This window comes from Gopherus evgoodei, chromosome 1 (genome assembly GCF_007399415.2).
Source record: "Gopherus evgoodei ecotype Sinaloan lineage chromosome 1, rGopEvg1_v1.p, whole genome shotgun sequence".
Taxonomy (NCBI): Eukaryota; Metazoa; Chordata; order Testudines; family Testudinidae; genus Gopherus; species Gopherus evgoodei.
In genome coordinates this window covers 213,724,892-213,740,800 of record NC_044322.1, presented here as the reverse complement: position 1 = coordinate 213,740,800, position 15,909 = coordinate 213,724,892, and the positions used below count along the sequence as shown (strand labels likewise).

General features: G+C 42.1%; 1 protein-coding gene across 1 annotated transcript in view; it reads left to right on the top strand.

The window, feature by feature from the left end:
• Positions 1-15,909, top strand: part of TBX15 (T-box transcription factor 15) — a 136,352-nt gene that overhangs the window by 83,102 nt on the left and 37,341 nt on the right. The window contains exons 3-6 of the mRNA XM_030534916.1: positions 6,625-6,726; positions 8,011-8,182; positions 8,633-8,800; positions 15,648-15,712. Coding sequence (XP_030390776.1) covers positions 6,625-6,726; positions 8,011-8,182; positions 8,633-8,800; positions 15,648-15,712 — 507 coding nt within the window. The remainder of the gene's footprint in view (positions 1-6,624; positions 6,727-8,010; positions 8,183-8,632; positions 8,801-15,647; positions 15,713-15,909) is intronic.

Here is a 15,909-nt window from a genome sequence, read left to right as displayed (position 1 = left end):
TTTAGCATTCCTCCAAAAATTTTGGAAAATTTCATTTATACAGAAACTTCATTTTCTATTGAAAGATATTTTTGATGAAAATTTTCAGCCAAAAACTTTTGGCTGAAAACAGACTCTTGCAATTTGGAATTGTCAAAACATTTTGTTTTGAGATTTTTGATTGAAACAAAACATTTTAAGATTCTGGATTGAAACACTTCATTTCAACTTGGTTTGACATTAAACCACATCTTTGGAACTTCAAGTTGTAGTTGAGTTGTTTCATACATTCCTTCTGCTCTGTGGGCTGGTCTCCCCAGATGGACTACATCTCCCATGATGCACCACAGTCATGTGATTCTCTTGCTGCACTGTGATGGGTCAGCAAGAAAGGAGGCTGTGGTTTATCATGGGAGAGTAGTCCAGCCAAGGAACCTGGCCCCTAGGGGAGAATAGGGGCATGAGGCGCCTGAACATGAAGTGCCATATCAGCGAAGGTAGACCAATTTTAACTTTGAACTGTCCTGAAATAAATCATTTCCTCAGCCTGAATTTTTTTAATCTGGTCAACATGATCCAAAATGAAATATCTTCTTTTCAATTTTCTCAAAGGGAGCTTTCAGTTTCTGACTAAAAGTCTTCGGTTTTCAGGTTTTCCTTTAAAAGTCAATGTTATGTGGAAAATCTTTGTTTTTGTCAGTATTTTCCATGGATCCTGCTCCCCCGATCCCAAATTTTTCAACAATCTCTAGAGCTGAAACACCTTGTCTGAGATATTTAACAGCAAATGTTAAAATAGTTAAGAGCCTTAAAACGATCTGCATTGTAAATAGGCTGATACAGCATTCATTTAAGTCATGTTTAATATGGAACAAAATTGGGGAAATATTAAGTCTTTAGAGGTCTTGTAGGGGGGACACTTCTTTCTCTGTTTTGTACCATGAGCCAATCCCAATGGTAGCTCCTTTAGGTGCCTTTGAAAATCCCAGCCTTGATTATTTAATTTATTTTTCCACTAACAAATGTGTAAAATCTCTGGATATGATACAAAATATATTACTCCCCCCCCCAACTCATTGAGCAAAACCATAGACTTCTTCCTGTCCCAAAATCATGTCCACTCATGCAAAAGCATTGAAAGAAGAGAGAAAACCTTCACTGTACATGTACGGAAGGTCAACAGGCGCATGCTCTGGCTGACCAAAGGAGAAACAAATTCCACAAAATATTCTCTCTTCCTAGCCTACCGGCATTCATAGCTGGACACCATTAGCAAAAGCACTTTACCCTCTCTCCTTTGCCACTTGGCTTGATCAACTCACATTGGTGTGGGGAGATGAGTTTGGAAGGGAGGGGAGGCAAGAGTTCCATCTGGTGTTAAGAATTTTGACAGGAATTTTGGCGTCAAAGTTCATAAGTGAGTTTGTGCAATAGGAACAATACTAAGGTGACACATTAAGATTCTGCTTAATAGAAATGCTGCTGACTAGCAACTAGTATTTAATAGCAACATATACTCCCATTCCATCAACATTAAAGTGTTAAAGTGATTTGGATATAGACCAGAAGCATACTGCTTATTATTCACTTCTTTAAAAGAGAGGTCCTACCTTTAATCAATGTCGTGGATCCAAGAATGCTCAACTGAGCAGTTCTGCTGGATGCCATGTGTTCCAGACGTGGGTTTGTTCCTTGCTAATAAAGTTTGGGTTTTGGAGGCCCTACATGAGCCTGGTGCTAAAGCAAGTGTGAGTAGTGAAGAAGCTTGGTGTTTCAAAGTTGATTGTTTTGTGTGTTTTTTCTAATTGTGGTTATATTTAACTTTTAACCCCTCATCTTCCCTCTGCTCATTAATCTGCCTACACTGGGACATCTTCCAACATCTGAACAGCTTCAAGCACCTACCATTGTGTTTTAAAACAACCTGCCAGAGAACTGTTTCCTTCTTTCCCTCTGATGTGGTGTTTCTTCCCAAATCAAACTTGACCGAAGTCTAGATGTCCACACTCCTGTGATAGAATAATGGGCCAGTATCTCGTGACTCAGCAAAGTTAGAAACCAGAGCTTTAGACCATTGGAATGAGGAAGTCCCCAACGTTGGAATGTGTATCTGATCCCTGTCACCACAATGTGTCAACACTTGTCACAAAGGAAAATGGAGACCGTGTCTCTGTATTAAACAAAAAAAGTTTCAACCAAGAAAATGTGCTGGCTGCCCCAAATTAGCACTTCCTTCTAGCCCTGAAAGATCCTCAGATATTGCTCACAATCAATATGTTGTTGTGTATGCAAAAGCTATTTTAAGTAGTTATTAGAGATTTAAAAAATATTATTAGTTTATAGTTTGCTGTGCCCCAAGAGTACTATACATTTGAATTCATGGTATTATAGCAGCCTGGCATTGTAGGAGGAATGAGATGAACAGCTGTACCAATAATACTGCTTAAAAAACCTTCACAAATATTCCTAAACTAATGATGGTGATTTAATTTAAGCACATTTCATCCAGAAAACCTTACCATGCCCACACACAGACTTTTTCCATATAGAAAGAATATATGATGCATGTGTGTGTTTTGAAGATTTTATACGAGCTTACGTTTAAAGGCTACTTTACTGCTGAGTAGTAAGTAGCTTGGTCATCTCAAATTCATGTTAAAATAAAACCACCATATAGTACCATACCAGAAACTCATGTATTCCCTTTACATACATACAGCAATTGTGAGTATAATTATTAATTGTGAAGCTAGTTGGTATCTTTCTAGATGAAGGGTGCTTGAACATTGATGAAGTCATTAGCCCATTCTCTTCTATTTCCTCCCTTTCATCCATCAATCCCTGCCGGATGCCCACTGCGATAGTTCCTTATGTCTAAGAACTTTGAGCTACTTTTACAGCCACAGCGAAAGAAAACAATATTTTTCTACAAAACTTTACAAATAAACCCAATTTTTTCAGCTGTAGCATTTTTTATGAAGGCAGGGGGATGCATAAACTTCTTCCCAATTATCTCAGAGGTTACCCTTTAAACCTGTTGAATGGGCTGTGGTAATCTTTTACAAGGTATTTCATGGTCTACCAACCCCTTGACTATTCTGCAACCTTACATTGAGGTTTTAGCTTTGGAGAGAGTCACTTGGAATACACTGCATTCAATCTTCCCAATGTGGTACACAGATTTAGACCCAAAGAGCCTCAGATTTAATCCTGGTTTCCTCATCAACCCCCTGAAACATGACTTATCTTTTAAACTGTTCCACAGCCTCCTCTCTCCAATTAAGAAGAGCTGGGCTGTAAAATGCCACATCCTGTACCCATGTGACTTGGCAGGTTTAATAAGCCATTGTGGTAGAAACAAGGTAATGCTGCTCTAGGCTAGTTCATCATTCCTCTTTTAATTTATTTAGTTGTTCAGCTATGAAACTAATGCCATTCAGTGCATACATCCACATTCTCACTAAGGGGCGCCTGCACAGAATTCTTCTGACAGTTTTATACCTCTCATTCTAGCTGGCTTGGCCCCAGGGACCATAATATATTTTTCCTTTTCTCCTCTTGTGAATGCCCCTTGCAAAGCGAGATTCAATAATTACTCAATCTACATTTTCCTTCTTTTTAGAATAAAGTGGAAAAGCTGTGGCTAGGTGGAGCAATGGCTCAGTAGCACATCACAGAGATTAAGAACTGACACTTCCTCCTTCCCCACCCTTTCTCCGTCTGGAAAGCATGAACTGGTCAGGAAAGAATTAAATACCCTCCCATCTCCCACACCCCTACAACAGAGCCTTTAAAAATGTTTGAAGAAATACAGTTAAATTCTTCCATTGTCTCCTTCTTCCTCTTTATACCTAATGTTGTAGCAAGTCCCTGTGGAACTTGTTGGACATTGGATGGAACTTGTTGAATGTTGGAGAGCTAGAGAAAGGGCTAACTCCCTGGTCAGGCCCCAGTTCTGGGTTGCTGGATGATAATTTGCCACGAAGTGAGAAGTGTGTGTGTGTGTATGTGTGTGTGTGTGTGTGTGTGTTGGGGCAGGGCATCTGCTAGGAGGACGTAGTGTGTGTGTGTGTGTGTGTGTGTGTGTGTGTGTGTGTGTGTGTGTGTGTGTGTGTGTGTGTGTGTGTGTGTTGGGGCAGGGCATCTGCTAGGAGGACGTAGTGTGTGTGTGTGTGTGTGTGTGTGTGTGTGTGTGTGTTGGGGCAGGGCATCTGCTAGGAGGACGTATTGTGTTGATGTTACAACCTCCCTGATACTTTGACCCAACTTCTATAAGTATGTCTACACCACAATCAAAGGTGTGAATGCCACACCTGTAGACATACCTCAGCTAGTTTACATAACAATAGCAGTGGAGTTGCAGCAGCATGGGCAGCAACACTAGCTGTAGAAACCTTCCCCAGGATGCTGGATCTGTACTCAACTTGCTAGCCTGTGTTGCCACCCATCCTGCCTCAGCTTCACTGCTCTTGTTGTTTAAACTAGCTAGATTAAAGCTAGTTTGGGCATGTCTACACATGCTGCAGTCACACCTCTGTTTGCAGTGTAGACTTATCCTATGCCTCAGATGAGGTTAAATTCAGTTTGACGGATAGGCAAAGAAGAGAGGAGGATGTAATTTTTTTTCTCAAGCATGTCACTCTTCTCTACTGAAAAGAAGAAAAAGCATCTTATATGTAAGGTCTACTAGATTGTGCAATAGTCTTTCAAGGGATGTAGTAAAGGACCCATTGCTTAAAACTTTAAAACTAGGTAAAACAAAGCCCTGGAGAATACACTCTGGAGAGGAATGCATCGTTCATTGGTCTAGATATCCCTTACTAGATCTCTTCCATCCCAAATTACTCTTATCCTATAAGGAGGAGCTTGCCACCTAATGGAGAAACGGAATTATAATTACTTGTCAGAGTCTGATACTTTCGGGTGCCCCATTACACCAGTCTCACTCTGCTTCACTTAACATGATGTTTGAGGACAGTTCAGGATGGCAGTGGATTGACTGGCAAGAGGAAGGCTTTTGGAAATTAAAAATGCTGCCACAGAAGCACCAGTACTGAAATATTCTGAGTTTAACGAAGAACCTACTGTCTCAGACAACGCAAGCTCACATAGGTGGGAGACTGTCCTTCTGCAAGACAGTTGCCTAGTGGCTTATGCTTCCTAATCACAACAGAGCTATTCCCAGTATGCTCAGATGGAACAAAAATGCTTACAAATGATTTTTGGCTTTGAACATTTTCAGGAATATGTTTATGAGTAGAAATCAGTCAAGACAGAAACAGACCATAAGTCACTGGAATTTATATTACAAAAAAAATATTACAAAAAGCACTACCTAGACTTCAGAGAATGATTATGAAATGGCAAAAGTTCTCATTAAATGTGAAAAATAGGCCCAATAAAGCAAATTCATATGAGAGATGTGCATTTAAGAGTGCCTATAAACAGCATAGCGAGGCTCTTCAGGAAGGGGAATTGGATGTAAATATGACTTAAGGACTACCACAGTTTCCAGAACTAAAATTGATCTGCTCAATGAAGAACACAAAATCTCAACTTTACAGTGGCTTGAAAGGGTAGTGCTAGATGAACAGCCACCAGAAAAAGCCCAGGCATCTTCAAGCATAAAAATCTTTCTGGGGCTATACAGATGGCATTGGTTCATATAACAGGCTTCTTTACAAGGGCTTAGTGTCACAACATGCTACAGCATGAAGTCAAAAATGGCTAAGCATAATCCACAGTGCACATCTGGGTACTGAAAAGTGTCAGAAGAGATTCTGTGATGTCTGTTTCTGGCCAGCGATGAATGTTGTCACTGAAGGTAAAGTATCCAAATGAGAAATTTGTAGTTCATATTGGGAACAGAATGCAAAACAATCCCTGAAACCTCAGGAGATTCCTCATTGCCAAAGCTATTTGCATTAGAAAGGAAAGGTTGCCTTTTATCAGTGGACCAATATTTAATTTTTTGTAAATTGTTGCACAACAGATTGAAAAGCAATGTAGTAACTCATTGTAAATCACAGTTTGCTTTCCGGGGGATTCTAGCTGGGTTGTAATGGCTCACAATTCATGAGGGGCTCATTTCAGCAATACTTTTTGATATATCAGTTCAAGCACACCATGTCAACTCATTTAACTCTGTATAGTAGGGGCTTAACAGAAAAGTCAGTACAAATAGCAAATAACTTAATAAAAACAGCCTTAGTGGATTCAAGGGATCCAGATTTAGTATTTTTGAATTATTGAAGAATAACTCACAATACTTTATTAGCATTACCAGTTCAAAGACTCATGAGCAGAAGGACAAAAATCTAAATGCCAATTTCTAACAAGATTGGTGAGTCAAAGATAATTAATCCTGAAGTAGCTGTGGAAGAACTATGCTATGCACCAGGAAACTAGAACAGAAGAAGGTATCTGGTAGCCTACCAAGATAACAACTATAGCGCTCACACAAGCTGATGTCCTATAACCACCCATAAGTCAGTCCTACAAGCAGGACCTGCCCTACAGTCTCCATGTGGCAATAGTCTTACGGTTGCTACTGTTGTCAAACAAGATCCCAATGAGTCTCCCAAGCTTTTCTAATAATTCTTGCATTCACCATTTTCTTCTTCATTTCTACTTTTGTTTTTCTAGGAGAATGTTTCCAGCCATGAGAGTGAAAATTACAGGATTAGACCCTCACCAGCAGTATTACATAGCCATGGACATTGTGCCAGTGGATAACAAGAGATACAGGTAAGACTTTCAATGACAAAATGAGGAACACCATGAGAGCTAGATTCAGAATACCAAAAGAATGAGAGTCTGGAAAAAACATTCACCACAATACACAAGTGTAAAGGTGCATGCTTCAATCAGAGAGAGATTGAGTCCGGTTCCCCAACTGATGTAAATCAGCATTGACATCAGTAGTGCAATGCTGATTTATACCATCTGAGTATCTGATCCATTATACTGAGGGTCTCACCGAGTCAGGGGATTAACACATTCCCTCCCTTGCATTTCTGGAGAGCGGGATTCAAACCCTGCCTTCTGAATCAAGGAATAATCAGTTTTTCTCTTTTTAGTCTCTATTGGTCTGTGTGCATTTCACAATTAGCCAGGATTAGCAATCACTCACCAAGACAGCCATGGGATGGGCAATAGCAGGGAGTGCTGCAGGTCAGACTGAGCTATTTGCCGATCTGTATTTAGGATGCAGCACTGGAGTAGCAGGTGACACAGGCACTGATGCTCTCAGGCATTTGAATTTCCATCCAGAGTTGGCACAAATCAAAAGAAAAAAAATTGTCATCATCTAGTAAATAAAAAATAATAAAATAGAAATGTAAAAATTAAGACTGAATAAACATATGTAAAACTATATGATTGCTTAAATAAATGTGTGTAGATACAGTTTATCCCCTGGTAGCAAAAAGACATATCAGATTTAGTGTAAAGGCTATATTTAATTGCATATCAACATGTTTTAAATGGCTACCATCCAGTGAGAATCATCTTCTCATTAAGAAAAGAACAAAAAAGTACAAATGCAAAACAAGATTAAAATAGATGATTTAAATCAAGTGTTCTTGCTTGCTGATTTAAAACATGATTAAAGCCAGTGATTTAAATCACTTTGAGTCAAATCAATCCACCTTGAATGTGTACGCCGAACAGCCCAGTGTGAGAGGTCCCCCCCACCAAGTTTGTCTTCTAGAAATAATGAAGTGCTGGCAGTATTTTCACAGACTCATATTCCAGCACAGAGAGGGTTAAGGAGCCGGGACAGCACATATGGCAGAACTTTATAGCTGAAAGGGACTGGGAAGGTGGTTTTAATAAAGAATCCCTTGGCCACTCGTTCAGTTCGATTATCTGGTTTGCGTTTGCAAGGTGAAAGGTTGCAGTAAAGCACATTCCCCCTATCTGTGCATGAGGCCTTGGCACGTGTATGGCAGGGTGGCGGGGAAGGGGCGCTCTGGCAATGTTCCTTCTTCACTGGCTCCTTAGTCATAAAGCTTCACCCCTCTCTCTCAGGTACGTGTATCACAGCTCCAAGTGGATGGTGGCGGGCAATGCTGACTCCCCAGTGCCCCCCAGGGTGTATATCCATCCCGACTCATTGGCTTCTGGCGACACCTGGATGAGGCAGGTTGTCAGTTTTGACAAACTCAAGCTGACCAACAACGAGCTTGATGATCAAGGCCACGTAAGTCAGAAGTTAATCTCAATGCCCCTGCCCCAGCCCGCCCCCCACCACGTCCAAGGGAGAGAGAACGCTTCTCAGCTCTGCTGCTCCAAGCCCAGGGATGCAATCATTCCACACAAAAGCTAGAAAGGTCTCTTGCCCAGCCCCATTGCTTGCACTCTGGGACTTGCCTAACCACACTGATATATCAACCCTTGTCCACCAGTCCCAGGGCTCCCTTTGGATAGGAGCTCAGTTTTGTTGGGGGTGGCTGCACATACACACACACCATGGAGGGATCACTGGCTGAATCTCACTCAGTTGTCAGACAAGCGTAAAGACTGTGCAGTTGTATGACCATAGGCTAAGTCTTGGGATTTGTTAGCCTGCCCCCATCCCCATGAAGTAGTTATTGGCTGAGCATAGGAACCTTGAAGGCAAATCATTTCCCACTCTCTTCTTTATTTAAAGATAATCCTACATTCAATGCACAAGTACCAGCCTCGAGTTCATGTGATCCGCAAGGACTTCAGCAGTGATCTGTCTCCTACAAAACCAGTCCCTGCAGGTGATGGAGTGAAAACTTTCAACTTCCCTGAAACTGTCTTCACCACAGTGACAGCCTATCAAAACCAGCAGGTAAAGCAGTGTGTGTCCCTGGCACTTATTAGCGTCTTCACCTGCAGTGTTTTTCCCTGTATTTATAAAAATAGTAGCATATTCTGTGTCTCTCTGAGAATTAAATCTCTGAGAAAGATAGCTAACAGAGAAGATGTACTTTATGGGCAGTTAAACTATGTCGTCACTGCAAAAAAAGATGGCTACCTATCCTACTGCAAAATCCTAGTAGACACAGGGCATTGTAGTTTTACTCTGAGGTAGCTAGGGGAGGCCAATCATTGTGGGCAGGGGGAAGGAGGATACTGTTGACCTCACCTACCTCCCTTGTAGTAAAAACCACTAGGATTTTACAGTGGGTAAAGCTAACACATTTTAGGGTATGCCTACACTGCAAAATCCATGGCACAGAGTCTCAGAGCCCAGGTCAATTGACTCAGGCTCACGGGACTCGGAATATGGGGCTAAAAATAGCCATGTAGACATTCCTGCTCAGGCTAGACCCTCACCCCCACCGAGTCTCAGATCCTGGACTTCGGCTTGACCCAGAACATCTACATGGCTATTTTTAGCCCTGCATGAGCCCAAGTCAGTTGACCCAGGCTCTGAGACTCAATGCTGTGAGTTTTTCTTTAGAGTGTAGACATATTCATAGCTGTCCCGTGGTAAAAACACACCATTTTTTGGCAGTGAAAACAAAGTCATAGATGAGAGAAAGGGGCCACTGTGCATAGCAGCTCTTAATGGCTTAATACTTTACTTACGAGTGCAGGATCTGGCCACTTTCCACAGGAAGGTAGGTACATGAACTCAGTATACCTTCACAAAAGGACATTGCTATGATGAAATTACGATCTGGAGAACTAGTTATTCCTGGAACAGATAATGCTTTGATTATGGACTGTGTTCCTTCACCCAGACTTTTAAACATCCAGAAATGCCATCTTAGCCTATATTATTTATTTGTGTTGCAGTAGCCATACAGTAGTCATGAACCAGGAGCTGTACAAATACAGAAGCAAAAGACAATCTCTGCCCCAGAGAGGTTACCATGGAGAGCTGTTTTCATTCACTTGAGTAAATGGGCATTCTAGATGCACTAAGGAAATTATTATAAATAATTTATATAGGATTCCATACCCATTCTAATTAGGAATGACGTCAGAAAGATGTTTTGAAAGGATATGAATTTCTTGAGACTGAAAGGAAAATAAAACAATGGAAGCAGTTGAGATTTTAACCAAGACAGAAAGTTTTGGAGTAGAATGGCCAGTTCTGTATTCCTAAAACACGCCCCGATGAAAGTCTGGTTCACTCTTTCATCCTTCCATGGCTTGCAGAAAACAGTTGGCATTCTTTCTGCAACTACAGAACTCTGGTCTGAATCATTGCCTGAGAGCTGTGGGTTGTGCTTAAAGAGAAGAGTCCAATTGTCCAGAGGTAAAAGGACGAAGAGACAGCTGGTTCAGAAATCTCATACTGATGGCAATTTTGCTTTCTAAAGACTTTACCTTCAGAGGGATGGATTCAGCGGTAGTTTCTACCAGCAGCTCAAGCACATGGCCCATAAGGCAGAAAGTGGAGAGTGGTTTCAATCAAGTGTTTACCGAGTCCCAAAGTGGGAGAGGAGGTGTGGTCAGGTCAGCAGAGTAATGTGCTGATCCCTAAGCTGTAAGTTAAAGCTACCCTTCCCAAGTGGAAATCCCAAGGGAGAGGAGGTGTCAGTGATCCTTATCAGAGTGAATACTCCCAAGGTGCAGGAGGGTCAGCTGGTGCAGGGAAGGAGATGAAAATTACATTAACTGCCACTACCATTTTGGTTGTGAGGACATATTATGTCACACAACTTTAAAGGGGCTTGGAGCAGTTCTCCTGATTCTGGAAACCTGGGTAGAGCTGAATACGAGTTGAATATGAACTCAGTTCCTGAATGTCCAGGGAAGTCTGAAAGCCACAGAGAGGGGGCACACACTGGGAACAGAACCAGGGGCGGTAGAACAGTGCTGGGATAAAAAAGTCAGTGTTAATGCAAATTCTCAGCATTTATCATAGCCTTGTGAGGTAAGATGTCATAACAGACAAAGTCGTATGCAGTGTGCCAATATCATGGTGGTCAAGTTATATATCATAAGCCAGCATCATAAACTAGAATGACAACATAAACCAGCTTGAAAGGAAAAATCTGATATTGTAGCCTGACTTGAAAGGAAAATATGGTTTGCAGTTTGCTGCTACAGATTGCAGGGATGAAAGAATTTGTCTTAAATCAAGAATGGTAATGAAAAGATGTTTCTCATCTTAGATATTTTGCAGACAATAACATTGTAACCTCAAGCTTTAGGAATCACTCCTCTTTTCAATATAGTCAGATTTATGTGTTAAAGTGAACAACCTTGAAATAAGTGACAATATCATCTCAAAACAATTCAAATGAGTTTGTCACATTTAATTAATTAATTATTCCAAAATGTTTATGCAGCACCATAGAACTTTATGAAACATAGGACACACACCCTTCTGCAAAGAACGTACAACCTTGACATGTTTTCATTCCATCTGAAAATTGTGTATGTTGGGAAATCTAAAAAAGGGAAGCGGAGGCCTTGAGAAAACTTCAGAATATAAATTTCCCATTATAAGATTGGCTATTTTCCTTTCATTCCCAAATCCCTCCTCAAAACCCACTCCTTCTTTGAAACCTTCCAGCTGCAAGGTGATGTATGTGGTGTAGGATTCTGGATAGATTAAAAAGACGGATGCCAGGTCCGCAGTCACTCTATTTAGATGGTAAGTGTCAATACAGTTAATGGTTAATGTAGGATTAAGATAGTATAGGGTGATCATATTTCTCAAAGTGAAAACGAGACACTGCAAGGAGCTGGTCCCAGCTGATCATCTGGGACCCCCCCACCTCTGCATGAGGCTGGCCCGATCCGCTTGGCCAAGCCTCATCGCTTGTCTCCCCCAATATTCCTCTGCACCCCATTGGGAGGCACACACCACTTTTTTGGCAAGAGCAAACTGGATAAATATCCCATTCAGCCAAAAGAGTCAGGATGTCTGGGACAGGGCTTAAAAAGGGGACTTTCCTAGCCAAAACAGGATGTATGGTCACCCTAAGATAGTGCTGTGAGGTGTAGGAGAAGATAGGTTCAGTTCCTAACTGGTTCTAGGGTACATTGGTGGCTTATGTGTCTGCTTCTCACTTATGGTGAGAGATCATTGATTCAAATTCCAGGCAGGCCTTAGCCTTACCATTAATAATTGTTGGACCTGTAAGGGGATGGATTCATCCCTGCAGCGCCTTCTGCTGGTCATCTCAGGAAATTAGCTCTTCCAGCATCCTGGAGCATCCCCTGCAGTCTGGTGATCCACCTTACCACTGGCCTTCGCGTCCCTCCCAGACCCAGTGCCCTGGTATCTGGGGTGCTGCCCCCTGGCAGTAACCCCTCAGTCTGAGGGTCTCCCCTCCCCAGGGAACCCCCACCCTCTATCCTCACCTTGCCTCAGTATACAGCTACTGCCAGTCACCATCTAGCCCCACTCCCTGTGGCAGACTGCAGTATCAACCTACTCATCACTGGCAAGGTTGAGTTTGGACCTGCTGCCTCTCTCTATAGCTGGGCTGCCCCGTACTGGTCTTAGGCCCCCAGCTAGGCCCCCAGCCTGGGAGTTTTCCTAGGCCAGAACTCCCGAGCTCCTCTAGCCTACCCCCAAACCCACTCCACTCCCAGTACCCTGCTCAGCTCTCTAGCAGCCAAGTCCTTTTCTCTCTACAAGCAGAGAAAGACTCCAGAGCTTCTAGACAAATTAAAGGATAGGGCCAAAAGAAACCTTATGAGGTTCAACAAGGACAAGAGCAGAGTCCTGCACTTAGGATGGAAGAATCCCATGTACTGCTACAGACTAGGGACCGAGTGGCTAGGCAGCAGTTCTGCAGAAAAGAATCTAGGGTTACAGTGGACAAAAAGCTGGATATGAGTTGACAGTGTGCCCTTGTTGCGAAGAAGGCTAACAGCATTTTGGGCTGTATAAGTAGGGGCATTGCCAGCAGATCGAGGGACATGATCATTCCCCTCTGTTTGACATTGGTGAGGCCTCATCTAGAGTACGGTGTCCAGTTTTGGGCCCCACATTACAAGAAGGATGTGAAAAAATTGGAAAGAGTCCAGCGGAGGGCAACAAAAATGATTAGGGAGCTGGGGCACATGACTTATGGGGAGAGGCTGAGGGATTGTTTAGTCTGCAGAAGAGAAGAATGAGGGGGGATTTGAAAGCTGCTTTCAACTACCTGAAAGAGGGTTCCAAAGAGGATGGATCTAGACTGTTCTCAGTGGTAGCAGATGACAGAACAAGGAATAATGGTCTCAAGTTGCAGTGGGGGAGATTTCGGTTGGATATTAGGAAAAAAATTTTCACTAGGAGGGTGGTGAAGCACTGGAAGGGAGAGAGAGTCCAGAGCTTCTGGCTGCCCTGGCCTTCTTATAAGGCCCAGTTAGTCTGTTGGGGCATGGCCCCAGCTGCAGCCACTTCCCCCAGTCAGCCAGGGTTTTACTCCCTTCCCCAGCCCCTGCCCTCTGCAGGGCTTTTCCAACCCCTTCAGGGCTGGAGCGGGTGCTCACCCCGCTACAGGACCTTTGGCTTTTTTCCTGGGTGAGGTTCTATGCCCTGTGCTATGCAGGAGGTCAGATTAGAGTCTCATAATGACTCCTTCGGGCCTTATAATTTAAGGATCTATACTGTTTTATTTAATATTTTACCCACTTTTGATTATGAGCCTTTTGGATGTGTCACATTGCGGGGTGCAATCCAGTCCAGTGAGGTTCTGTCACTGCTTGCCCTAAGACCTGGGATCCTCACAATGCTTTGCTGTTGTAGCTCCCAATCATGGCTGCTGAAAAACAACTTACCAGCATGCAGGTCACACCCTGAGTGTCTGTGTATAGCTGCAGCCCTGATCCAGCAGCCTGTCAACAACACTCCAGTCACACGCTAGCTTCCACCAGCCTTGGTTACTACTTGCTGGGTGACCCCAACGACTCGCATTCCTAGATTTTCCCCAAAAAACATGTGTTCTCCAGGTTCCAGCCCTCTTCTGGGCAGTTCATATATTAAAGGTCCATTGCTCCTGTAAAGGGTCAATATTCAACCATTTACTACTTTAACTGGGGTTACCAAACAATTCAGTTTAAACACAGCACCAGATTAGTTCAGATTAAAAATATAACAAGTTTATTTAACTACAAGGAGATAGGTTTTATGTGAGTACAAATATAATGTATTAAAGTTAGAAATGGTTACAAAAAATAAAGGTAAAATGTTTCTTAGTAGCTCAAACTTAAGCTACGCTTGGTTCAAGGTAAAATCCTTACCACAGGCTCCCAGCAACATGGTTGACCAAATTTGCAGGTCAGGCTTTCCCCACAAAATCAAAAGGCTGGTTCCTTTGTCTTGTTAGGTAAGGAAGAGATAACCTGGGGTGTTTTACCCCTCACTTTTGTAGTCCAGTCACCCTTTGAAATGCATTTTCCTGAGGTTACCCCTAGATAAAGCTTACTCCAGCTGTGAGGATGGAGAAATGGGGTCTTGTGGTGAAAGGGGTTTCGTGTTGTTATTTGCTAAAATGAACATCAATCTGTTCCTGCCCCCCTTTCATTGCCAAGCAGTGGTCACTTGACAGGTGATTAACAATCACTTTTGATGACACCTGGATAGAGGCATCAACCTGTTCTTTGTCTTTGAGAAACCGGCATTTCTACTATCCAGACTTATCTGGTAAACACATCTGTAGTCATAATTTCAGCTTATGTTTATAACTCTTAATATGCATTTCATACATACATTACACAAGAATATTGATTATCAGTGTGTTGTTAGTTTTAAATGATGCTTCACAAGGCATATTTTACACAAAGGTTATTACATGAATTATACGGGTGAATACAGGGGTGAATACTAGGTCTCTGATATTTGACTCCTCCAGTCTATTGTATGGTGCCATGTACATTATAGCAGTGTATATGTAACAATAAAGTCCTAAAGTGGGACACAAACTTGAATAATTTCTAAAATATTCTGATTAATGACTTTGAGGTAGGGACCAGAGAGCTGGTTTAGAAACTAGCTGTACCTTATCCCCTTGAAGCTTCACCATCTGACACTTGAACTCATACCAAAGCTTTTTCTGAGGTCTGAAAATGTGCAGGTAAGTTCTGTCATTTTCATTTTCAACCAAGATGGGAAATGCTCAAAACACTGTACAGGAGGCAGTGATCCTCAGGAGACAGTGTCAGAAAACGCAGTCTATTCTTGTGATTTTCCAGCCTAATTTTGCACAAAGAAAGAGTCAGTTTCATCCCTATTATGGAAATCAGTGGAATGGAGTTAAACAAGGTTGACTATGGATCAAAGAGCCATATTCAGCAGCAGTAATTCTAGTGTGGCCATGTTTGGCTCTGGGGTGCAGTTGGTTTATTATATGTATATACTCTGCAACCCCAAGATATCTCTATTCTGAAACAATTATCAAACACAAACAGGATGGTTGCTATCAGAATGGCTAGGGGAACTAACTAACCCAACTTTGAGTAGTTATGAATCACCAACCACCAGGAAGCAGAGCTAACAACAGACCCCTTCAGGCTGGGACCATCTTGGGTTTTGCAGTCCTGCCTAATGCCTGGAGGCTGTTCTCTGTGCTTTGCTGTTGCCTTTTTTCCTTAACATTGTTTGGGAAGTTAGTAAGTAGAAAATAAAAAGTATGTTGGGTGAATAGAGGCAGCATATATTAGGGCATTTAGGATAGTTTAGTTGCTTTAAAAATAAAAATCTTCAAATAACTCCTAATTCTCAGCTCCTTCCTTTTCAGATTACTCGACTAAAAATTGACCGAAATCCCTTTGCTAAAGGATTCAGAGATTCTGGGAGGAACAGGTAAGAAGATCTCATTTATCTTTCCTACTGTTTAGCTCATTTTTTCCTTGTACCCCTTACACTCTCTTTTTTATCCTTTTTAAGTCCCAGGAAAGCACTTTGTTTGGTAATTCAGTTTTACAGCAGAAGAAAGTCGCTGTAAATCTGTTAGTCTTTAAGGTGCCACCAGATTCCTCATTGTTTTTGTGGATACAGAC